General features: G+C 51.7%; 1 protein-coding gene across 4 annotated transcripts in view; it reads left to right on the forward strand.

Annotated features, from left to right (window-relative positions):
* ABTB3 (ankyrin repeat and BTB domain containing 3) overlaps positions 1-26,140 on the forward strand; it is a 258,895-nt gene that overhangs the window by 137,054 nt on the left and 95,701 nt on the right. For all 4 annotated transcript variants that reach the window (XM_056115290.1, XM_056115285.1, XM_056115281.1 and 1 more), the window contains exons 2-3: positions 5,534-5,683; positions 18,344-18,548. In XM_056115290.1, coding sequence (XP_055971265.1) covers positions 5,534-5,683; positions 18,344-18,548 — 355 coding nt within the window. The remainder of the gene's footprint in view (positions 1-5,533; positions 5,684-18,343; positions 18,549-26,140) is intronic.

The following is a 26,140-nucleotide window of genomic DNA, read 5'->3' on the forward strand; positions in this document are numbered from 1 at the left end:
TTTATCAGGCTGTATGGAGAGCTGAGTTGGGGGCAGAGGTGGAACTTAGCTTTGTCAGGGCACATGCTTATGCCTGGCCCTGCTATACCCACATCAAATAGGAAAGCCTATTTATGGTCAGAGATGATGGATTCTTCACACACACACAGCCCCAAGGCAGTTCAGGGAGGCCATGACCCTTTCAAGGTCATCACAGACCCTGGCTCAAGATAGCTTGCTACCCAGGAGACGGTTTCTATTAAGTCCGTCAAAGTCCTATGTGAATCTTTTTATCCCATCTTTATCTTGTTTTATGTTTGAAACTTTATTTAAACCCTGTGATGGACAAGGTTGTTCATAGTACAGTTTTTTTCAGGTATCCTGTATTCCAATACCAACCCCACCACCAGTGTGACCTTCCCTCCATCAATGTTCTCAGTTTCTTAGCCACCCACCCCCCAAGCCTGCCCCTTTAGTGGCACAGAATAATTTACTTTATACTGCTTGTTACAACACATATCTCAAGAAAGGCATTACTAAAGCCCTTGTCTGAGGATTTAGTGAGCTATCAGTGCTAGTGGAGGCTTCTTTGGTATTGTTTTTGCTCACTGTACTTAGGCGGCATCTACACAACTTTCCCATCTGATTTACTGTGCATCTACTGGGCTGTCAGTCCTGAGAGATTTGGCGGTGTCACGTGGCCACATGTGCAGCAGCTGTTGGAATTGGGATGGTTCAGCAGTTTGGCACCTTTCTGAGACTAGTTGTGGAGCTGGGTCATTTATATACGGGAGGAGGTGTGGGTGGGTGAAGTGCTGGACCTTCCAATAGGGTGGAGCCTCTGCCCACCCCCCATCCAAGAAGGCTCTGGAGATCTCAGTCAGAGACCAGGCCTGCCTGTGATGACTGAGCTGCAGCGTCTCTCTGAGATGAGTCTTGGAGTGAGGCCATTGGCATGCGGAGGAGGTCGTGTCTCTCCCACCTTTAGCCCTTCTTTAAACTCCATCCTGATCACAGGCCCTGGCCCTGCTTGGCTCAGGTAATGAAAATCGATGAGTGATCCATAACTCCTAACTGTATCAACACCACAACATGAAACTCGGGTCCCCTTAGTGATCGAGTTTACTTCCATACCAGAAAATAATAACTCCAGTTCATGTATATACCAGGGAGAGACTATTTAAAGAGAAAAGGAGAAAAAAAACCTGATCATTTTTGCATAATAGATCATTTAAATCTCTGTTGGCCTGGCTTTCAGAGCTTCTGTGAATAATTATATTTTTCACATTTAAGTTTTATGACCATCTCAAAGGAGGAGGAATCGTTCCTAGGGAGATTGTTATGATAAAGCATGAAGTAGGCCAAAGTGGGGTTTTTAGCCATAATTACTGACTTTCCTCTGAGTTTAGACAGAGGTACCTGCCATTGGCCAGTCCCCGCACATTGGTCCATGGCATCTCATTACTCCCCAACACTCAAAACTGTAGGGAGAGACCAGCCATTTCACAGAAGTGGAAACTGAGTACAGAAGGGCCACTGTGATAAATACCAGGAGGTTTACTCCATGGCTTGGAGGCCAGCCGCACACTCTAGGGGTAAAGGCAGCTCAGATAGAGAAGGGAGCACCAAATAAAGGGTATTGGGAGGATCTTCCCAGGATGGGAGAAGTATGCCGAAAGTAGACTATAGGCCAAACATGATTGCCACTCAATGCCTCTTTTGCAAACCACAGCACCCAAAAGGAGAGAGAGAGAACAAAAGGGAGTGCCCTGCCACAGAGGCAGAGTGGGATGGGGGAATGAGATGGGTGGGAGGGATACTGGGATTAGTGGTGGTGGAGAATGGGCACTGGTAAAGGGATGGGTACTTGATCATTGTATAACTGAAACCCAAGCACAAAAATGTGTAAGTCTATAACTGTACCTCATGGTGTTTCACTAATAAAAATTTATATAAAAAAAGAATAATGCAGAAGGGCCTCTGTGACATGCCCAGGGTGAAATCCCAGTGTGCAAGTGCAGAGTCAGGAAGGGAACTCTGAGTTCCAAACTCCAGGTCTCACGGGAAGTGCAAAGAAGTCTGGGGTAAAAACTCTCCACACCTGTTGGGTGCAATAGCCATGGATATGGAAACAACCCAAATGTCCAATGGCAGGTGGAGGGATTCAGACACAGTGACGTGTCTCCACAAGGGAATAGTACGCTGCGGTAGGCAAAGATGAAATCTCACAGTTGAGAACTTGGAGGGAATTGGAGGGCATCTTGTTAGGTGAAGTAAGTCAGAGGGAGAAGCTTATCTGTCAGTGATCTCACTCATTGTGGAACATAGAGGGACAAAACAAGGGACGTGGCAGTGTCAAATGGTAAGAAATCCTTGATCCAGGATTACAGAACTGAGAATACCAAGACGGGGGGAATGATGAGATGGCTGGAAATAACTTTCCAGGGTGCGTTGGTGGAGGGTCTGGGGCACTTTGGTGGGGATGAGCTGTGGTAACAACATTAAAACCATAAACATTAGCACTATTATAGCCATGTTACCTAAACTGCAATAAGCTAGTAGGTTTGTTTTGTTTTAGGGGCACACCCAGCGATGTTTGGGAGTTATTCCTGGTTCTGCACTGAGGAATTACTCCTGGCGGTGCTCAGGGCACTATATGGGGTGCTAGAAATTGAACCCAGGTCAGCTACATGCAAGGAAAATGCCCTCCCCACTGAACTATTGCTTTGGCCCAATAATCAAATGTTTGATAATAGGGGTAAAAGAGCAATATTACAGGGGAATAGGGCACTTGCCTTGCCCATGGCCAACCCAGGTTCAACGGCACCCCATATGGTCCCCTATGCACTGCCAGGAGTAATTCCTGAGTGCAGAGTCAGGAGTAACCCCTGAGCATCCCCAGATGTGGTGAAAATACAGCAGATAGGGGCTTTGCACATGGCTGACTCATGTTTGATCCCCGGTACCCCATATGGTTCCCCAGACCCTACCAGGTGTGATCCCTGAGCAGAGAGCAGGAGTAAATCCTGAATTCTGTAGAGTATGACCAAAAAAAGAAATCAAACAAACAACTTGGTAATAATTCAAATATTTGCTGTGGGGGTATTGAACCAACAGGCAAAATAGCCTTCTATTTATTGAAGTTTGTTTTTTTTTTTTTAAAAAAAAAAAAAGGCCAGAGAGATAGCATAGCAGATAGGGCTTGCATGTGCCTGACCCAGGGTTGATCCCCGGCACCACAGACTGTACCTCAAACCCTATCAGGAGATATCTCCTGAGCACAGAGCCAGGAGTGAACCCTTAGCACTGCAGGTGTGATAAAAAAAAAAAAAAAGAAAGAAAATGTCTCACAACACCTAATGCAAAGCACAAGGAGCATTCCCCCCGGGTCCTCCTGAGAGCCAGGCCACTCTATGCAGGGAATCCAGCGCTTCCTCCAGAGACAAGGGTCTCTACTGCGCTGTGGCTCCCCCATCATTGCCCCTCCACACCCTCGGAGGCAGGGCCTTGCCTCCCAAAAGCTTGGCTCTGTGGCTCTGTCTCTGAAAAAGCTGGGGCAGAGAGGGATGCTCCCCCCCCCTTCGTCTCCATGGCAACGGCTTCTGGACTTGGCCCCTGCCAGCCTTGGAGGTAAAGTAGCAGGAGGAAGCCAGCATGACTCAAGGGGTCCTGGCTGGGGCAAACAGAGTGATGATTCACCGGATGTGAGGGACAGGTGTGGGGCTGGCCGTGCGCGGTGGCCTTTCTGTCTCGGCCTTACGTTCTCTGCATGTCTAAGGGCCCTGAAATGCAGGGATCTGCTCACGGACGCTCACTCCTTGGGGGCCTCACACTGGTGAAAAGATGGAGCTCCAGGAAGTGGGGGTACTTGTCCAGGAAATGCTAGAGTGACCTGGCAGGGTCCATGGTAACTTTCAAACTGCCCATCATGGCCCCCGAAGGCTCAGGAAGTCATGTTTGGTGCCACAAACAGCGTTTATATGGGTAAGATGGAAGAGAAGTCAAAAGATATTTTTTAATATTTGGGGGGACCCAGGTTTGATTCCTTCACCTCCCTTGGAGATCCCAGCAAGCTACCAAAAGTATCTTGCTGCACGGCAAAGCCTAGCAAACTACTCGTGATGTATTCAATATGCCAAAAACAGTAACAAGTTTGACAATTTGTTGTGAGATGTTACTGATGCCCACTAGAGCAAATCGATGAACAATGGGAGGACAGGGCTGCAGTGCTTTACAGAGTCAGGATAGCAGCATCACATGTTATAAAATGCTTTCTTTAGTTCTCATATTCATGAGACCATGAGAAATATGTGTGCTACTCGTGGCGACAGATGTATTGGGCTGATAAGAAACAATCTTCCTGTAAGTCAGAGCCAGAGTTCTGGGAAACCCTGGTGGACGGTCATCTCAGCACATACTAGTCCCGTTGTCTGATAATAGAAACACCGGGAGTGAAGGGTCAGTAGCTCTGTGCATCCATCTCATGTTCTTCCTTCAGAAACATCATGCTTTGCTTTGATGGGGAGGGGGAGAGTCACACCCACTCCTGGTTCTGTGCTCAGGAGTTACTGCCAGCTGAGCTTGCAGGATCCTACAGTAGCTGCCTCCCTCCCCCTCCTTCAGTGAGCTGACAGGCAGGAGGTGCATGATAAGACCCTCCCACTGCCTTGCTTCAAGGAAGGTCATTGGTGTGCTGAACCTTGCTGGTTGTCCCTGTGAGTGTGTGTGAGGGAAAAACCTCAGGAAATGTGTGTGTCCCCATGAATATGTGTGTGACAGAGAAAGAAAGAACCCACTGTGTGAGTGTCCCAGCAAATATGTGTGTGTGTGTGTGTGTGTGAGAGAGAGAGAGAGAGAGAGAGAACCCAGGAAATGTGTGTGTGTGTCCCCATGAATGTGTGTGAGAGACCGAGAGAAAGAAAAACCTCAGGAAATGTTTGTCCTTGTGAATGTGTGTGTGTGTGTGAGAGAGAGACAGAGACAGAGAGAGATGGAGATAAATGGGAGAGAGAGAAAGATGGAGAAAGAGGTGGAGAGAGAAATCGGGAGATAGAGAAAGATGGAGAGAGAGATGGAGAGATATGGGAGGGAGAGACAGAGAGAGACAGAGAGATTGAGAGAGATGGAGAGAGATGGGGAGGAGAGAGAGGAGAGAGAGATGGAGAGAGATGTGAGAGATAGAGAAAGATGGAGAAAGGAATGGAGGGGAAGATAGAGAAAGATGGAGAGAGATAGATGGGGAGAAAGAAAAGATGGAGAGAGAGATGAAGAGAAAGTGATGGAGAGAAAAATGAGAGAAAGAGACAGATGGAGAGAGAGAGAGTTGGGGTGAGAGACATGGGAGGGAGAGAGAGAGAGAGAGAGAGAGAGAGAGAGAGAGAGAGAGAGAGAGAGAGATCCCGAAGGAAACTTCCTAACCGCGAGTCGTCACTTCTGGAGTTGCCAGGCCGGGGTCCGCATGTCCCAGGGTCTCGGTTGGAGGGTGGGCTGCAGGGGTCCCCCTTGGGTGAACCTCGAAGTCACGGCGGTCTCCTTTCCTCCTTTGTCCCTGCAGGGGTGCTGTGTCTGCCAGACAGTCTGAACCTGCACCGGGACCCGCAGCGGGCGGGCAAGCCAGGGGAGCTGCCCCTGTTCAGCCAGTCGGAGCTGAGGACCATCGAGCAGTCGCTGTTGGCCACCCGCGTGGGCAGCATCGCCGAACTGAGTGAGTGCGGGCGCCCACGCCCAGCTGGCCCCTTCCCTGAGGGACAGAAGCAGGGCCCTGCCGGACCTTCTGGGGTGATTCAGAGAGTGCCCGCTAAAGGGCCTGGCTCACGGGACAGGGCTTTAAAAGGGGTCCGGCCTCTGTTGATTCCCACCAGGGGCCTCCTGGAAGATGATGAAGGATCAGAGTGTCTCTGCTCTGCTCAGAACCCTCTCTGGGCCCTCTGTGACCCCACACCCTACCCTGAGCTTCTGTCCCTTGTCTCCATGTCACTCCCACTGCTTCTCCCAAGCCCTCTCAGCTGCTACACTGGCGCCATCTCCATCAGAGCAGACTTACCACAGGGCCTTTGCACTTTCTGTTTCCTCGTCCTGGGCTTCTTCCTCCAGACCTCCACAGGGCTTGCTCCCATGGGCCTTACCCAGCTCCCCACCAGCCTCACACAAATGTTACCTTCTCCAGGAAGCTTGCCCTGACCCCTGGGGACCAGATGCCCTCACTATTGTCCTTTCTCCTCAGAAGTTATCTCATGACATAGATAAATATTTGAGGTTTTCCCAGGTCCTGCACTGGGGACCCAGGGGCCATTCCTGGTGGTGCTTGGCTAACCAGGCCATATGGTTCAATGGTTAGACCCAGCGGTGCTGAGGGTCACAGAGAGGTACAGGGGTTAGGACATAGAAAGTTCAGAGGACCTCATATCTGCCAGGCATGCTCTCCGGCCCTTAAAGTGTTACTCAGGCCCTGTGCACTTTTTAAATAATTCATACACAGTTCCCTATGGAAAGTGTGCAGATCAGTGACTTTCAGTATATTTTCCAAGTCGTACCGCCACAATCAATTTTTAAATGCTTTTATCACCCCGAGAAACCGAACAGCCATTAACTACTGCCCCACCCCCACCCCTGCTTCCTAGTTGCATGCTAATATTCTCTCTTACGTATTTGTTAAAAAACTTGTCTTTCTCTTGAGAGCTAGTACAGGGCTTGCAACTGACCCCAGTTTAATTCCCAGAACCATATGGTCTCCCAGGCATTGCTGAATGCAGCCATGGAGAATCTCAGGCCTGACACTGTAGTACTTGGGCCACTCTGCATCCTTGGGCACCTCTGCATCCTTGGACAACTCTGAATCCTTGGGAAACTGCATCCTTGAACCACTCTGCATCCTTGAGAAACTGCATCCTTGGGCAGCTCTGCATCCTTGGACAGCTCTGCATCCTTGGACAACTCTGCATCCTTGAACAACTCTACATCCTTGGGCAACTCTGCATCTTTGAACAACTCTACATCCTTGGGCAACTCTGCATCCTTAGACAACCCTGCGTCCTTGGGAAACTGCATCCTTGGACAATTCTGCATCCTTGGGCAACTCTACATCCTTGGAAACTGCATCCTTGGGGAACTGCATCCTTGGATAACTCTGCATCCTTGGAAAACTCTGCATCCTTGGGAAACTGCATCCTTGGAAAACTCTGCATCCTTGGAAAACTCTGCATCCTTAGGAAACTGCATCCTTGGAGCACTCTGCATCCTTGGGAAACTCTACATCCTTGGGAAACTGCATCCTTGGGAAACTCCACATCCTTGGGAAACTCTGCATCCTTGGGGAACTCTACATCCTTGGGAAACTGCATCCTTGGGCCACTCTGCATCGTTGGACAACTCTGCGTCCTTGAGGCCTATAACTGCCAGGAGGGGCACTGGGTCTCCTGAGCATCACTTGGGAGATCCACAGAAAAACAATCTCTTTGCCAACAAGAGCAAATTCTCCCTGAGAGTAGAGATACCTGTTTTGTTCGCTGATGTGAACAAAACTAACTCCTGCCTAGTGCCTAGTACATCTCCCATAAATATGAAGAGAGAGAGATAAAAGAAGAACAGTGGGAGAGTAGGAGACAGGGAGACAAAAAGCTGGAGAAAGGTATTAGCAAGAAAGTTGGGGCGTCCCACGCTTGAGCAGCGATTTGCCATGACCGTTTGTCCCTAAATTTAGGGCTCAGGGTTTGGCCAACCAGAAGAGAATCCACCAGGGATACTGACTTCTGATTCAAATGATAATCAAATTATTTAACTGTGTGTTAATTCCTATGGGACTGAAGCGTTGATCACAGAAATGCTAAATCATGGCAAAGGATGAGCTGGTATAAAACTGTAGAAAAATCTTAAACTTGGAGCCCAAGCAGGTAGGGTACAGCAGGTAGGATGTTTGCCTTACGTGTGACCCGGTTTCATTCCCAGCACCCATATGGTCCTCTAAATGCTACCAGAGGTGATCCCTGAGCCCAGAGCTGACAGTTACCCCTGAGCACCACTGGGTGTGGCACAAAAACAAAAGAAAAGAAGATCCTGCACCATAAAAGGATTCAGGATCCAGAAAGACAGTTTTTGTCTCTCTTTCAGGGGAATTTAGTGGTCCCTTTCTGCCCAGGACAGACAGACAGACAGACAGACACACACACACACACACACACACACACACGCGCACGCACACACACACACACACACACACCTGCCCGTCACGTGGCGACACCTGTCAAGGGGGTGACGGGGGTGGGGGATGTTCAGAGACAAAGCTGGTCCTGCCACAGGACACTGCATTTGTAGATGCCGTTTTATTCTCATCAAACTTGGCAGCCAGGGGCTGACTCCCCTCACTCGTTCCCCAGTGACTGCTTAGTCATGGTCACTTGTGCTGTTGCTATTAAATTTTGGGGTACCTTGAACCACTGGCAATCAGGCAAAACTTGTGGCTCCTGCCACAGAATATTGGGGATACCACCCAAACAGTGTTAGGGGACCCAGAGCCACTCCTGACCAACTGGTCCAACAGGTTGGTGCCAGGGCCAGAGGATTCAGTACTGCTTGGGCCCAGGGATCTCCTGACCTCGGGATGCCGGGGAGGTCACATGGTGCTGCGATCACATCCGGGGCACCCCTCAACTATATCCTGCCCCCCCCTTCAGAAATACTATTTTAAATACCTAAAAGAAAGAACATGGGCTTACAAAGGAAACGTCTGTGATGAAATTTCAGTTCCGGTTGAGAATGATAAGGTGCCTGTCTGGCATGTACAAAGTCTCGGGGTCCATCTCCGAGAACAAATCACAAATCCCAAACGAGGAAACACTTTTCATCCAAATTGAGGGATAATCATTCCAGGCACATTAGATGGAAACAAGCTCTCACAGGCGGCGCCGATGCCCCCATTATCTGGGGGTAGCCGTGTGTGTGAACAGTATTTGAAGCTCGCTGCAGCACGTGGAAAGGGATGCGGATCTGCAGCCCAGCGGCTCCCCGGGGAACGGAGAGGCCTCCGTCTCAGACAGACAAAATGCTGCCAGTCTCCAGACCTTCCCACACCGCTGGCAAGAGTTCGACTGGCTCGGGTCTGCGTGGGCAGAGCCACGAGGAGCCCCTCACACCCGCCCCACCAGCTGGGGTCCACTTTGTCGTGGGATCTTAAGGTCCATTGGCCTTTAGCACCGGCAGGGCACCTGCTTTATTCTGCAACTCTCTGAGGGATACTTTTCCCCAACACCACCAGCTACCCTGGGGCTGCTCTCTGCCCCTCCCAGATAACGGGCAGAGTCTTCTGTGTTCAAGAACGGGCTAGTTTTGTGAATTCTGTGGGGGGTCGCTCTGGGCTGGGAAATGTTGGCGGTGCCTAGAAGCGGGGGAGCTCATGCATGGGTGCACAAATACAGACGGTTTCCAAGGTCATTAAACCGGTGTGCGGGGAAGCGCTTTGATAAGCCCGCTTAGATAAGGCTGTAGGTAATGAAAGGCATTCTTTTCTGAGCCAGCTGTCACTGAGACAGGCTTGAATCAGTACAGACTGGCACTCTGTGTACTGAGACCTTTTCTTCATATTCAAACGGGCTCTGCTGCTGTGGAGTCTCGAACCTACTGTCATTCCAGCAAATTGGAGATGGCACATTGGTCCCTACCATCCCTGAGTGTTTTCAGTCAGGGCTGTGGCTATTGAAGATAGAACCCTGGCGCGACCCTTTTAGTAGCTGAGGAGAGCAGTGACTGGTGTTGACTGAAGTGGGGAACCAGGAGAGATCTATGGGCCTGACTTCTGAGGTCACCTGGGCATGGAACTGGAGACCCCAAGATGACCACTTGTCCAGCACTGACCACATCTGTGAGTGTTAGTCAGGAAGCATTGATTCCCCACTATGGGCACAGGGTAGCTACAAAACTATACAGGTTTCAGTTTGGGCCAAGGAGAAAGGGGTGTCTGTGTCCTGATGTTGGGAGCTGGGGGCACCTGAGAGAGAGGAGGGAACTTCAGGTGACCAGGAAGGGACAGTGTAATTCAGCATTGCTCCGAGTTAGTCTAATCTCAGCACGCACCTGTTGTCAGATATTCCTACACCTGCATGGTACCCACCCTCAGAATGATGTACTTCCAGAACCTAAAACAGGCATGTTGATTACCTCTTGGGACAAGGGTAAAAGGACTGAGACCCAGATGAGAGCTTCTCACTGACCTCTGGGCGTCCAGGTCATCTGCAGCCCTGCACCCTGGGTACAAACTCTGGAAGCTCACTGTCTTCATGAACCAAGGTACACTGATGGCAAAAAAAGTGCCACCTGGGGCGTCCTAAGAAAAGTCATCTGACCTTCCCGTGGCTTTGAGACCACTTCCATGTCCCTCACCAAGCACCAGAGTGGGGACCCCCTCCCCTCCTGAAGGCTGGGACTTCTCTCCACACTACTGGCTGTATCCTCTCAACATCACAGTACAGTTCAGTACTGGGGCCCAGGAGACTGTACAGGGTTGGGGTCCTGCCTTGGACTTGCCTGACCCCAGTTCAGTCCCCAGCACCACGTGGCTCTTTGAGCATCACTGGGTGTAGCCATGGAAGTCTCCAGGCCATGGGCTGGCCCTGGAGGTCCCCAACATCCCTGGCCTGAACCACAAAACATCCTCATAACCTCACCTCCACCGAACTGCCCGCTTGACCGAGAATCACAGGGAGTGACCCCAGGGCTTCCTGGCTACTACTGGGGAGACTCCTACCCCTCACCAAGAAAATAAATAAATAAATAAAGATAAAATAGAATTCATATGTGATGAGGAAGGTAGCACAGGTGGTAGCAGTGTGTTGCAGGACAGGCAAAGCCCTTCATCCAATCCCGGGCACTTTGTGACCCTTGCAGGCAGCACCAGCATGGTCCAGTGCCACTAGCCATTGTTGTACCCAAGTTTCAGATCCCCAACTGCGGAGAGACCAAGTCCACACACGATATTGCAAAGGCAAAGAAACTTTATTACTAGCCCAAGCCAGCGCTAGCCTGAGCTAGGGGTCAAGTCTCATCCAACACAGTAGAGTCTTGACAGGGACCCCGACTCCAAATCACAAACATTTTATATAGGGTTCAGAGTTAAGAAGCAAGTTATATACTGGTCTATTTTTAGCATCGGCCTTATTACAACAGTGGTCAGCAATTAGACAATAGTTGGTAACAGTTTCTAAGAAGGGTACAGTGACCCCCTCATGACCAACCAGACCCAACTGCCCAGGGCCTTATCTCGGCTGATTACTCAACTGGGAGTCTACCAGAAACTGCAAGTTCTGCTTTGGGAAAAAAAGAAACTGAGGCCTAGTTGAGACTTAATGTTAACTGCAGCTTGTCACGGCATCAGTTTTGCCCTCACAGTCATGGCCCGGGGCCTTCCCCCTCCTAGCTTGACCTAGTTTTGAAAACTCTCAGGCCTTGTGATCCCACATCACCCTGCAGCACCTGTGTCCAGCCTGCTAATGGAGTGAAAATGCTTCCTCTGTTCTGGAACAGAAAGTGTAGGTGCCGCCCACTTGGACACACCGATGCTACTTCTGCACTTCCTATCTGTCAAACCACACCAGGGGTGAGCTGGGGGGCCAGCATCGGCGCCTCCAGTAGCACTGCAAGGGCTCTGCCACATGCATCAGCCTGACTGGGAAGGAGAACTGACCAGTTCAGGTCCCTCAGCGAGTCCTTGGCGTGGGGGTGGGGGAACCCATACAGACCCACCTGTTCATCACCACACGCTGAGTACCCAGCACCTCACCCTCAGCTGAGAAATAGCAAATGGGTATTTGGGGGATCTCCACTTGGGAGGGGCATGTCAGGACGAAGATTAAGATGAACAGAAATGACAGTGGCGGTAATGGGACAAAGAAAAAGAACTGGACAGTTATTGGACACATATCCAGTTCTATCCCAAGGGCTTTAAGAAGTCACACTCCTCAATGTAAATGCAACTAATGAGGGACCAGCCTGACACTTAAAACAACCACTAATAGACCTGAAGAAAGACACTGGTAGCAACACAATCACAGTTGGAGATTTCAACACCACTTTGTCACCTCTTGATAGATCAACCAGACTAAAGCTCAGCGAGGACATACTTTATTTGAGGGAAGAAATGGAAGAAAGGGGCTTAGTGTGTGTGGGCTGGAGCGATAGCACAGCGGGTAGGGCGTTTGCCTTGCACACGGCCAACCCGGCCGACCCGAGTTCGATTCCTCTGCCCCCTTGGAGAGCCTGGCAAGCTACTAAAAGTATCTCGCCCGCATGGCAAAGCCTGGCAAGCTCCCCGTGACGTATTCGATACAACAAATATCGTAACAACAAGTCTCGATATTACTGGGCCCGCTCAAGCAAATCGATGAACAACGGGAGGACAGTGCAGTGCAGTGCTATGGGCTGGAGCCATAGCACAGTGGTAGGGCGTTTGCCTTGTGCACAGCTGGCCTGGCTGAGGCAGGTTCGATTCCTCCGCCCCTCTCAGAGAGCCAAGCAAGCTACTGAGAGTATCTCACCCACACGGCAAAGCTATCTATGACGTATTCAATATGCCAAACACAGTAACAACAAGTCTCACAACGGAGACGTTACTGGGCCCGCTCAAGCAAATCGATGAACAACGGGAGGACAGTGACAAATATATATATATGACTTTCCATCTCCAAAAAGATGGATACACATTTTTCTCCAGTGTGCACGAGATGCTCTCCAAGATCAAAACATACGTTCATAAAATTTAAAGAATAGAAATGGTATCAGCCAGCTTCTCAGACCATGATGCAGTGAAAATAGAAGTGAATGCCACACAGAAACGGAGAATCCAAGTGCTTTAAATCAGTAGCCCAGGGACTGTACCACGGCCAAGAATACTGGTCTACGCCTTGGTTCTAAGTGCCAGGTAGAAGTGGGCCCTTGTGCAGAACCCGTGCTGTCCACAGGTGTGAAGAGGTTGAAGGCTCTGCTGGCAGTGACTTGTGAACATCGCTTCCCTTAGTGAGTCAAGTGACATCACTATTTGCACAGGAGGAAGCCAGTGGGAGGGTCTTTGCAAGTTTTATCAGTTTGTCCCATGCGTTAAACCCCAGACTAGATCACTGTCAACTGACCCAAGAACACATGACCAGCCAAGTAGTCTGAGCCCAAAGAGCATGTCCCTGACCTCCACTTTACCAACTCTCTTGAGGAACAGGATGAAGGAATGAGACGTGGACTCTACCCCCGTGAATCTCAGCAGGGGAAGACAACATGTGGGCAGTAAGCAAAACACAGCCAAAGGAATAGCTTATTCCTCTTTATTCGCAGACATTACCAGTACCAGGGAAAAGGGGGTGTTAACTGGCTGAGCTGTCCTGGAGGACTCCCTAGAAGAAGCGACATTTGATCACAGACTTGCAGACCTTTGGAGGTTGGGAGGATGAAGGAAAGGGCACTCCAGCATGAGAGCTTAGGGAACTGACAAGATGCTTCGCCCACCCAAAGTCAAACTTTTCTGGGGCCCAGGGTAGCCATGCAGGTGCTCAAAGCTTAAGCCCTCTTCCCTGATCCCATTGGAGTTTTCTTGTTTTGAGATTTTATTTTTTATTATGGGCACCATCAAAAAAGAAAGATCCACAAAAAGAGGCACATTCCCCAGCCTGAGCAGGAAGGAAGGTGAGAGAAAGTCAACACCACTGAAATGAGGTTATATATATATATATATATATATATATGTATATATATATATATGGGGCTGGAGCGATAGCACAGCGGTAGGGCGTTCGCCTTACAAGCGGCCAACATGGCCGACCCGAGTTCGATTCCTCCGCCCCTCTCAGAGAGCCCGGCAAGCTACCGAGAGTATTCGATATGCCAGACACAGTAACAACAAAGTCTCCAATGGAGACGTTACTGGGCCCGCTCGAGCAAATCGACGATCAACGGGAGGGCCTTTACCTTTTTTTTACCATATATATATATATTTATAACACCAGGGAGCAAGCTCATTGTCCATACTTAAGGAACTGTAGCAAAGCTAGAAGTAGAACTGTCCACAGTTCTGCAGGCAGAGAAATCCTGGGTCAATATTTTGGTGCCGCCCCCCCCCCCCCGGTACTTACTCAGCACATAATGATGACATTAAAAAAAATTAATAACATAATCCTGATCGCACCGTACAATTTTGAATTTTTTCCTACTTACCAATTTCAACGGAGGATGTTTGCCTGCCCCTAAAATTGCAGCTCTGTGTAAACATTCTTAACGATTGCATGAGTTTATTATTTTATCCCACAGAGGTATACCAGAGCTTACTGAACTGTGCGCTTATTTTTAAGCATTTGTTGCTTTGTCAGATTCTGGATGCTGTGCCGAAGATTTGAGTGCAAATCCTTGTTCAGTAAGTCTGTGCTGCATTTGGGAATCAGACATTGGGAAGGATTCCCAGAAATGGAATTACCGAATCCAGGGGAAGGTGCATGCATTAGGTCACACCATGCCAGATTGCCTCAAGGATGAACGCGGCTGAGCAAGGAGCCAGCCAGGCAGGTGATGGGGCGCATCTCTGAGAAGACTCAGCTCCGGGCTGCAGAGCACAAACATCCGTCAGACAGGCCCAGGTCGGACCCTTGGCTCTGCCCCTTGCTGGCCTACTGGCCTCGAGTGTCAGTTTCTTAGACAAACAGGGTTTCACCCTCTCAGCATTTTTGTGGGTGGGGGAGGCGCTATGTTCTTTGTTCTGGGGATTGCTCTGTGCCTCTCTAGGCTGTTTAGGAACACCTGCCTGCACCCCCACATTCCAGTAGCAGCCCCGTGGACAGTGAAGCCTGTCCACACACATTACCCCATGGTCCCTGGCAGACAGAACCTCCCTGACTGGGAATGTCTGCTGTAAAATTAAAATTACATGGTGCCCATGGGGGCCACAGTGATAGTAGGGCGGGTTGAGCGCTCGACTTCCACCCGGCTGACCCGGATTCAGTCCTCGGTATCCCATACAGTCCCTTGAGCCTGTCAGGAATTATCCCTGAGAGCGGAGCTCTGGTGTCACTGTCATTGTCCTTTCGTTGTTCATCAATTTGCTCGAGCGGGCCCAGTAACATTGTGAGACTTGTTACTGTGTTTGGCATATCGAATACATCACGGGTAGCTTGCCAGGCTCTGCCATGCGGGCGAGATACTCTCGGTAGCTTGCCGGGCTCTCCGAGAGGGGCGGAGGAATCGAACTCGGGTTGGTCATGTTGGCTGCATGCAAGGCAGACGCTCTACCCGCTGTGCTACTGCTCCACGCTTCTGGGTGTGGCAGTGGGCACTGATGGCAGGATAGGTACTCGATCATTGTGTAACTGAAACCCAAGCACAAAAATTTGTAAGTCTACAACTGTACCACATGGTGTCTCACTAATAAAAAATTTTTTTTAAATGTGCACTGGACAAAACAAATAAATAAAATAATAAATTAAATAAATAAATGATAATAAAATAATAAATAAAAATAAATAAATATTGGGGCACATCTGCCCCCAAGCATCAGGCAAGAAACAGAGACCGAGGTGCCGGGGTTCCGTGCCAGTGCTCCGGAATGAGGGCTGCTGGTGCCATCGGGTATGGTGGCGAATAATGATGGTTCCTCTGCTGTGCTGTGTGACACAGCCGGGGCCACACAGCTCCAGGACACTTGGATGCTTCGGCTGAGGATCCAGGCGCATCCAGGCCCACTACTCTGAGGGGTCCCAGGGCTGGAAGGGGGAGAGATCAGGTGCGGGGGCATCATCTAGAAGCAGAATCGCTTCTCCCCACTTGCCCTTTCTCTCCTCCCCATGCTCAGAAGCCCTTCCAGCTGCATCTCCCCGGATGCAAGATCCTGTCCCTGAGGTACAAACTCTCTGGGGATGTGGGAGCACATTTCTGAGAGTCCCCAAGGTAGCTTCCTGGGAAGCAAGGGCCACCCGGCTCCCTACCCAGCTCTGGCTCCCGAGAACTTGCATGAAACCTCTGGCCGTGCCTGGGACCAGGGCCACCTCCAGGGACCTCGGGGCCAGAGCAAGTCTGCAGAAGCCCCCATCCCTCCACCTGGCAAGCTACCGAGAGTATCTCACCCGCACGGCAAAGCCTGGCAAGCTACCCGTGACGTACTCAATATGCCAAACACAGTAACACCCCCATCCATGTCCCCACTCTGCCCACCCAAGGATGCAGCTACACAGTGGATGGGAGCTTCAGCATCCTGCACAAATGGATTCCAGAGGCCGCGGGCCAGCTGGCAGGGGCTCGCATCCACCTGTGCAGACAGAGGGGACATGGCTGCGGAGTACATGCCCTTGGACCCTGGGGAAGCAGGTGGGAGCCCCCCACTTGCCCTCAGGGCTACGTATTTTAATTTTCCCCTTCCCAGCCTCAGTTTTCTCATCAGTGAAGTGGGTTTGTACTCAGAGCTGCCCCACTGGCCTGGGTGGTGCTCATGGGTAGTGCGAGAGATTAACTGGGCCCAAACCTTCACCTGCAGCACCAGCAGTGCTGTGGCCGCCTTCCGTATCCCCCCCTCCCCCAACCCCACCTGGTCCCAGCTGTCAGGGAGAAGCTGGCTCAGCTCTGCCAGGTGGGAGGCATGGCCTGAGCCCAGGCTCTTATAACACTAGAGCCCCAGACCCGCCCCTTTTCCCGTCATCGGTCCTGCCAGTCCAACCTCAACACTTTTCCAGCCTCAATGCCTCCCCGACCCCAGCCCACACCCAGAGCCCCTGCCCGGCAAGTCACTGCTGCTTTATTCCACAGCAGCTGATGGAAATGGCCGTCACATCCAGGCATCTTGGGCTGGTGTTGGACCAAGCCCCCCCCCCCCCCGCCGCCCCGGCCACCTGAGCCCTCCTGGTCCGTAGCAGGAACCACAGAGACCATGGTCGGCCAGTCGTGGATGGAGCACTTTCCACCATGCAGGGGAGGGTGGTGAGCGGGCTGGGGCTATAATAACGGTAGTCGTGGAGTGGTGCTTTCATCCAGGTGTTTATCTTTCACGTTGATTCACAGTAGCACTAAGACAAATGTTCCAGGCAGGCAGCGTTGGCGCACAGACCTGCAGAGGGTCAGCATCCCTCCAGCACGGCCTCGAGGACCCTCCTCGCCTCCTCCCCCAGCCCCACTTAGCGGGCTGGGTTCTGTAGGCCGGCTCAGCAACTGTCACCACTGGCCATTGTTGATGCCCTCAACGAGGCTTCTTTACTCGCTGCCACCGAGGAGAGATCACTCAGGATCCATCCTTCTCCCTTTGACTCATTCCGCTCAGCGGCTCAGCATGATCTCCCCGCCACCCACCCACCCCCGCCCCCACCCCCACCCCCAGCCAACTCACCGCGAACTGCAGGATGTCATTTTTCCTCGGCGCCGAGTAGTATTCCATTATGTTGGAGTGATTCTTTTCAGTTCTATTTTTAATTCTCCTTATTTAAGAAGAAAGACTCCATTTAGCATAAAGAGTCCCCAATACCTCTCAAACACTGTCATTTTATAACAAAAGAGTGCGGGACCAGAATTCAGATGTAAATTAGTTTCTCTGCTTTGTTTTTATTGCATTAACTTTTACAGTGACCTTCTCTGAATGTCCAGTGAGACCAGTTTTCACGTTGGGTAGCAAGATAACATTTCCCTTTTTAGATCTGTGGGTTTTAAAAACAAAACAAGTCCCTTAAAAATGATGCAGGGGTGGGGGGGTGAGAATGATGCAGGGGGAAGAAATGATTCAGGGAGGGGGGGTTGGAGAGATATAATGGGTACAGCAGATTGGGTGCTTGCCTTGCTTGCAGCTGTCCTGGATTCAATCCCCAGCACATATGGTCCCCTGAGTCCCGTCAAGGAGTGAGCCCTCAGTGCAGAGCCAGGAGTAAGCCCTGAGCTCGCCAGATCTGGACACCCCCCAAAAAAAGAAAATTAATAGACTAAAAGGTTTTCAAGAAAGAAAATGAGGGCCTGGAGCGATAGTACAGTGGATAGGGCATTTGCCTTGCACACGGCCAACCCGGGTTCGATTCCCAGCATCCCATATGGTCCCCTGAGCACTGCCAGGAGTAATTCCTGAGTGCAGAGCCAGGAGTAACCCCTGTGCATTGCTGGGTGTGACCCCAAAAAAATAATGCAGGGAGAGCCAGAGAGAGCTCAAAGGGAGACCCAGGTTCAATTCTTCGCCCCACAGAACCTGCCACACCCCAGCCCTGCAGGGCAGTACCGCACACCTGGGGAGCCTTTGACTGTTGTGCGGTGAATGAGGCCAAACTCTCTGTTCGGTGTGAGATGAGATGTGGCCAGAGACCCAGGGACAGCCTCCCTCCGCCTGGATTCTGGGGGACAGACTTCAGCGGCCTCAGCCCTGACATCTCGCCTCTGTCCACAGGTGACCTGGTGTCCCGCGCCATGATCCACCTGCAGCCCCTGCACGCCAAGCACCATGGCAACGGCACTCCCCTGCACAACAAGCAGGGGGCGCTCTACTGGGAGCCCGAGGCCCTCTACACCCTCTGCTACTTCATGCACTGCCCGCAGATGGAGTGGGAGAACCCCAACGTGGAGCCTTCCAAGGTCACCCTCCAGGTGGAAAGGTAAGCCCTGCCTCTGTCTCGGGTAGGGGCCAGCCAGCACCCCACCCCCAGCTCCACCGGGGGGCACAGGGTGGGGAGGTTTCCTGGGAGATTGTAGACCTCTCTGAAGGGGGCCTAGAGGAGTCTTGTGCCTTGAGATTGGAGGCTGAGATTGGAGGGTGGGGGTCTCAGCAGTGTGTCTGCGGGGCCTGGTTCTGTTTGGGATAAAATGGTCCGGTCACCGGAAGGGTTGGAGGAAGAGTCTCATTGCTGATGCAGAGGTGCGAGATGTGGAGGTGGAAGTGGAGGGGTCCTTATTTTTATTTGCGCCGACCTAGGGACTCCAGGGCTGGGGGGGGGGGGGGGGGAGGGGGCGGGGTGCGGCATCCCTGCTGTAAGCAACTGCTTGGTCAGAAATGGGTGTGCCAGGGGTCGGGGGCATAATCCTCTTGGAAAAGGCAAGGGGGGCAGCTGGGGGGAAAGGGAGAGCTTGCTGGAAGTGGGGTGCTCTCCCCAAATCTTGGTGCCTCAGTCTCCCCACCTGTAGGCCTGGGCTCCAGCTCAGAGGCTTGTAAGAGCCCCCGAACAGGAGCTGGAGCGATAGTACAGCAGGGAGGGCGTTTGCCTTGCATGCAGCCGACCCAGGTTCAATTCCCAGCATCCCACATGGTCCACGAGCACTGCCAGGAGTAATTCCTGAGTGCATGAGCCAGGACTAACTCCTGTGCATCGACAGGTATGACCCTAAAAGCTAAATAAAAAAAAGAGCCCCAGACCAGACAAGCCCAGGCTTCTCGGCACTGGCTGAGGCCCCTCACAGGCTATGGGGTCCGTCGGGAGAGCAGGCTGTGTGGCACCCCCCCTTTATCCAGCACCAGGCTATCACCCCACTGTCACCAGCCCGGCCTCTGCACGGCCCCTTTACTGTCACTGGGTAGTTGTGAATCCTGCCGGTCACAGAGCTGTGAGGTGCAGACCGTGGTGTCCAGTCCCCACCTTTCAGGTGGCCAGGGCCCTGGGGAAAGGGTCGGAAGGCTCCATGCCTCAGTTTCCTTGTGGAAGACAATGTCCTTGCTCGGGGTGCTGGAAGATTCCATGACCTGATGTGGGGGGGAGGGGGGTCTCTCAGGTCAGCACCGGGTCGATGCAGCCTTTGTTGCTGCCTGTGCCAGATGAAACAGCCCCTGATTTGGGCCTGGCCCGTGTTCTGAACTCTGTACCACAGTTCTGACGTGCCCCCAGGCTGCTGTCCCTGTCGGGGTGCCCTGGGGCTCCTACACAAAGGTGTCTCCGGCTGCGTAGGGGAAGGGAAGGAGCATGGGCCAGACAGACTAAAGAAGAGTCCAGCCTTGGGGCTGGAGCAATAGCACAGCGGGTAGGGCGTTTGCCTTGCACGCAGCCAACCCAGGTTCAATTCCCAGCATCCCATATGGTCCCCTGAGCACCGCCAGGAGTAACTCCTGAGTGCAGAGCCAGGAGTAACCCCTGTGCATCACCGGGTGTGACCCAAAAAGCAAAAAAAAAAAAAAGAAGAAGAAGAGTCCAGCCTGGAATGGACCAAGTCGGGGCCAGTGGACACTCCGCTCTCCAGACCGCAGCAGGGGACGGGGGTGCATTTCCATGAGCCTCACAGCCCCCTCACGGAGAGGAAGTGAAATGCGCTAAAGGCAGGCTCGGCGGGTCTCCTCCCCTTGCTTTCCCTTAGCGAGGACTGCGGGGTGCAGAGAAGGTTCGGGGTGTCTTAACCCCTCAGCCCCAATGGAAGCACAGTGGGCCTGTGTCTCCCTTCCACCCCCTCCTCCCCATCCCCCCGGGCGCACAAGACCCCACCCCTTCCCCAGCCAGCGGCGTCGCCTCCTCTGTGACCCCCAGAACCTTCTCATACCACCCAGCTCCTTCGTTTCTTGTCAGAGCACCACCCTGCGCTCAGGGATTCCTCCTGGCCATGCTCAGGGGAGCCTCCAGGGTGCCGGGGGTCGGACCTGGGCTGGTGACCACATGCGAGGCAAGCACCCTCTCCATGTCTTCTGATTCGGCCCCTGGTCGCTTGTAGTTCTGTGTGGACTTCTGCGCTCGTTTCTTGCCTGTCAGCTTCCCGAGGGCCGAGACCACCATGTGGCTCTGTTCCTAACACCAGGCTCCACCCTCTGTCAGAGGCAGGGAGTGAGAGATGCTTCTAGAAGGAGAGGGGGGGGCAGAGCTCCAGCCAGCTGCCCAAGGAGCACTTCCGTGGGGACCGGTCACGCCGCCCTCCAAGCTAATGCCTTCCGCTCCCCCCACACCTAGTCTCAAAGATGGGGGTCTCCTGCAGCCTGGTCAGTCCTGTCAGAAAACTGGGGGTCCTCCCACACTGCTTCCTCCCCATCCTCTCCATTCCTTCCTCCCAGGCGCCAACCACAGGCAGGCCTGGCTTCCTGTTTCTGTAACTCACGTTTCACTTCTCTGGCTCCCTGCATGAGGGACTCAGTACTGTGTGAGGGAGCCCAGCCTCCTTGCCGCCACCGCACTGGAACCTCCAGGTCCCTCTGCCGTGCTCCTGCCGTGCCCCTCTCTTGCCCGACACAGGCACCATTTCATTCGGGGGTTTCCATCTGGCCCTTAGAACATGTTCCAGGATGCGGCATGCCCTCTGGAGGGCCCAACAGCTAAGGGGGCTCAGGCTTCCAGACTCTCTAGAACAAGTTTTCCAAACGTTTGACCTGCGGGGGATGGCAGAGGAAAGCGAACAGGACCCAGAAGTGGCTGGTGCCGTTCATGGTGCTTTTTCCATTCCTCTTTGGGTGACCACGTCATCTTTCCCAGGGGGCGAGCACAAAACACCGCACAGAGCTGGGGCCTGGGCCTGCTCGCTCTGGGCCTTGGGGGAGGAAGGGCCTTGAAGCTCTGAGACCTTCAGCGAGTCCTGCCGCCTCACGGAGGGAGAGAATGGTCCTCCCACTGGGCCTGGTGTGAGCCGCAATTGGGATATTGGCACTAAGGTCCACGGGTGTGTCTCTCCTTCCCCCACAAAGTACCTCATCTGTCTACCGGGGGTTGACTCTGAGATGCTGGGGGCCATTGTCCCTGCTTGGCGGGATTCCTTCCTGTTCTTCCTCTTTCCTGATGGCCTGACACTGGCCTCTGGACCCTACACGGGAGAGGCAGAGAGGAGGGAGGGCATCTCACAGGTCTCCGTCAGGCACTCCCACAACTCCAACATTCCCACACACGCCACACTGTTCCCACATACCCTGTATATGTTCCCACATGCTCTACACATGATCCCACCAACTCCATACATGTTCCCACACGCTCCGGTCAGTTCCCAAGTGCACCATCCATGTTTCCATGTGCTTTACACATCTTCCCACCAACTCCATATATTTTCCCACATATTCCCTACATATTTCCACACGTCTCACATGCATTCCCACCAACTCAGGACACGACTCCACCGGTTCCGTACATGTTCCCACCAAATCCATGTATGTCCCGGCATTCTCTATACATATTCCAACAGGCTCTACACACATTCCCACCAACTCCATATATGCCCCCATGTACTTCATGCATGTTCCCACATGCTCTACACATGTTCCCACCAACTCTATACACATTCCCGCATACTCCATACATATTCCTGTATGCTCTACACATAACTCCATACATATCCCCACATGCTCCACACAGTTCCCACGTATTCCATACATGTTCCCAGATACTCCTAGGGTCCCTCATTCCCACAGACACCTTCCCACTTGCTCTATAAAGGTTCCCACGCACCAATTTCATTCACACTTCCATTAACTCCATACATATCCCAACATACTTCATACATGTCCCCAGATGTTCCATACATGTCCCCCACATATTCAATACATGCCACCACATTCTCCATCCACTCCACACCCCAAAACCTCCAGACATGTTCCCCAGGGGAGTCACGGTTCTGGTTTAGAGTTTTCTCTGTCCCTGCCTCTCTTTCTCTCTCTCCTCTCCCCTGTCTTCTCTCCTCCCTCTCTCTCTCCTCTCCTCTCCTCTCCTCTCCTCTCCTCTCCTCTCCTCTCCTCTCCTCTCCTCCCCTCCCCTCTCCTCCCCTCCCCTCCCCTCCCCTCCCCTCCCCTCCCCTCCCCTCCGCTCCCCTCCCCTCCCCTCCGCTCCCCTCCTCTCTTCTCCTCTCTTCTCCTCTCCTCTCCTCTCTCCTCCCTCTTCCTCTCCTCGTCTTTATTCTCTCTTCCTCTCTCTCCTCTGTCTCTTTCTCACTCTCTCTGTATGTCTGTTTCTGTATCTCTGTCTCCTTCCCTCTCTCCATCCCCCCTCCTTCATTGCCCCCAAATCAAGCAACATTCCCTCGACTCCCCCTCGATTCCGGCTGTGTCCTCTCTGACTCCTGCCGTCTCTCTGCTCCTTCAGAGCAGGGTGGGGCTGAGTGTTGTTTGCTCTTGTCCATGTCCAGCAGGCTGGGAAATATTTATCAGCTGAAATACAGATTATTCTGTGCTTGCCCTGCTTGGCCGGGGCGTTTGGATGGAAGCCGACGTGCCTGTCTGTCTCACTCTCCTGTGGGCGCCACTTGAAAGTGGCTGTGTTTGTTTTGAACCGGTTTTGTTTGCATTGTGGGACCTGGGGGGAGCTCCGTGCTAGTGTGAAATTTCAGTCACTGACATTTTGCCAGAACTTTGGGTACTGTTGTTTGAACTGCTGAAATCTCTTAGGTGCCTCAGATATTTTTTATTAAAATGAAAGCCCAGATAAATTTTGTAAGACGTCTGATGAGGTGATAGTTATTTTTCCAGATTTTCCAGATATAAATACCTTTATTTCAGTTCTAGGAGCCTAATGCCAGCGGAGGGGGCATTAGGGGGACTCCCAAACAGTGCTCAGGAGATCCAGAGCCCCCCCCCCAGGTGATTTAGTGGTTTAGTGCAAGGATCAGAGGATGTGACACCACTCAGGCCTTGCCTACATGTGTCGCCCTTGGTATGCCCAGGGGACCAGGTGGCGCCGGGGATTGAACCTGGGTCAGGTGCATACTAGTCAGGTGACCTAACTGCTGTACGCTCTCTCCCAGCTGGGCTTTTAAATAGAAACACCCGGAGTCTATGATAAGACTCCACTTCCCACCCCACCCCACCCCACCCATATCATTACTGGAAGTGTCAGAGATTCTTAGATGCATTTGCATGGTCGATTTCAGTACATTATTCACTCTCACCCAAAAGTGGAGGGGGGAAGGGGGAATGGGAATATTGTATTGCCTGAGGTCGTTTCCTGAGAGGAAACGTGATGGCTTGGCCCGGAAGGCAAGACAGATGGGTCGGCCAGGAGACGATTGCAGTGTCCTGCAGCCAGGCCCCTGCAACCCAGCTGGAAGAAAAGGAAAAACGAAACCAGTGTTTGTGCCTCCGCGGTGGCAGCTGTCACCTCTTCTGCCAACAGAGGCAACAAACTTCCTACTTTGTTTGACCAGTCCATCACCACGTCGTTGGAGAAAACTGGCAGGAAAAGCAGAACAGTCTTGATCAGGGAAGAATGGACATTGGAAAAAATCAAATCAATAAGGCAAGTCTACGAAGCGTTAGATGTTCATAGCACTAAAATACAGCCTTCAAGATACCCGAGTAAAAGGTCACTCAGACCCACCTTTCTTTTTTTTTTTTTTTTTTTTTTTTGGTAGAGTGTTTGCCTTGCATGCAGCTGAGCCAGGTTCAATTACTCTGCCCCCTCTCGGAGAGCCCAGCAAGCTACCGAGAGTATCTTGCCCAAATGGCAGAGCCTGGCAAGCTCCCCGTGGCACATTCATTATGCCAAACACAGTAACAACAAGTCTCACAATGGAGATGTTACTGGGCCTGCTCGAACAAAATCGATGAACAACGGGAGGACAGTGCTACAGTGCTACAGTGGTTAATTAAAGCACCATGATTTCCAAAGTTATTCATAGTTGAGTTTTAGACATACAATGTTCCGGCATCAGTCCCACCACCAGTGTCAATGTCCCCCCACCAGTGGTCCCAGGTTCCCTCTCCTGCCCTCCCACCCCAGCCTGTCATCTTGACAGGCACCTTTTAAGTTCGGTTGTTATTGAAGTTTAGGTCTCATTATTTCAGTGTTGTTGACTCTGTGATTTGGATATTTGGCTCATTTCTTAACACCACCGATGTAGCTGAATCCCTTTGACTTCCCCCCTCCCACCTCTGATGCTTTTTTTTTCTTTTTGGGTCACATCCAGCGATGCACAGGGATTACCCCTGGCTCTACACTCAGGAATTACTCCTGGCAGTGCTCAGGGATGCTGGGAATTGGACCTGGGTCAGCCGCATGCAGGGCAAATGCCGTACCTACTGTACTATCACTTCAGCCCCGCTGTTGTTTTTCATCTGTCTCTTTTCTCCCACCTCACCCCTCCCCTTCAATTTCTTTTCTTCTCCTCCCAATACACTGGGGCATGGTCATACTCCCCTTTAAACCATTGCATTAATTCATCAGGTTATTCTAAATTCCACATATGAATAATAGCATCCTGTATGCAACCTTCTTCTGGCTTACTTCATTTAACATGATATCTTCCACTTCCATCCATGCTACTGCAAATTGCAAGATTTCATTATTCCTTAAGCTATGTAGTATTCCATTGTGTACACATTCCACATCTTCATGACCTGTTGTTGGACTTCTAGGTTGATTCCAAATCTTAGCCACTGTACTGAGTGCTGCAATGAATAATGGTATGCCTACATTCTTTTGGATAATTTTTTTCCATCGTTCAGGTAGCACTGTAGCACTGTCCTCCCGTTGTTCATCGATTTGCTCAAGCAGGCACGAGTAACATCTCCATTGTGAGACTTGTTGTTGCTGTTTTTTGGTATATTGAATACGCCACAGGGAGCTTTCCAGTCTCTGCCGTGCAGGTGGGATACTCTAAGTAGCTTGCCAGGCTCTCCCAGAGGGGCGGAGGAATCAAACCCGGGCTGGCCCCGTGCAAAGGGAGACACCCTCCCAACTGTGCTATCGCTGCCCATCGGGTAGATACCCAAAAATGGAATTGCTGGATTCCATTTCTAAGTTTACAGAGAACTCTCCATACTGTTTTCCTTGGAGGTTGGGCAGACAACATTCCCACCAGCAGTGGATGAGGGTTCCTTTTTCACCTTATTCCCACCAACACAGATTGTTCCCAGTATTTTTGATATGTGCCATTCTCACTGGTCACTCTCACTGTCCTCCCGTTGTTCATCAATTTGCTCGAGCGGACCCAGTAATGTCTCCATTGTGACAATTGTTACTGTGTTTGGCATATCGAATACATCACGGGTAGCTTGCCAGGCTTTGCCATGCAGATGAGATAGGCTCGGTAGCTTGCCAGGCTCTCCGAGAGAGGCGGAGGAATCAAACTCGGGTCGGCCATGTTGGCCGCTTGCAAGGCAAATGCCTTACCCACTGTGCTATCGATATCTCACTGTCATCTTGATTTGAATTTCCCTTATAATAAGTGATGATGAACATTTTTTCATGTTCCTGTTAGCCATCTCTTGGTCTTCCTCAGAGGAGGGTCTGTTTATTTTCTTTTTCCAGTTTTTGATGGGGTTTTTAGATTTTTGTTGTCATTGATCTTTGTGAATACTTTAGAAATC

This window comes from Sorex fumeus, unplaced genomic scaffold (assembly GCF_029834395.1).
Source record: "Sorex fumeus unplaced genomic scaffold, SorFum_2.1 ptg000003l, whole genome shotgun sequence".
NCBI lineage: Eukaryota > Metazoa > Chordata > Mammalia > Eulipotyphla > Soricidae > Sorex > Sorex fumeus.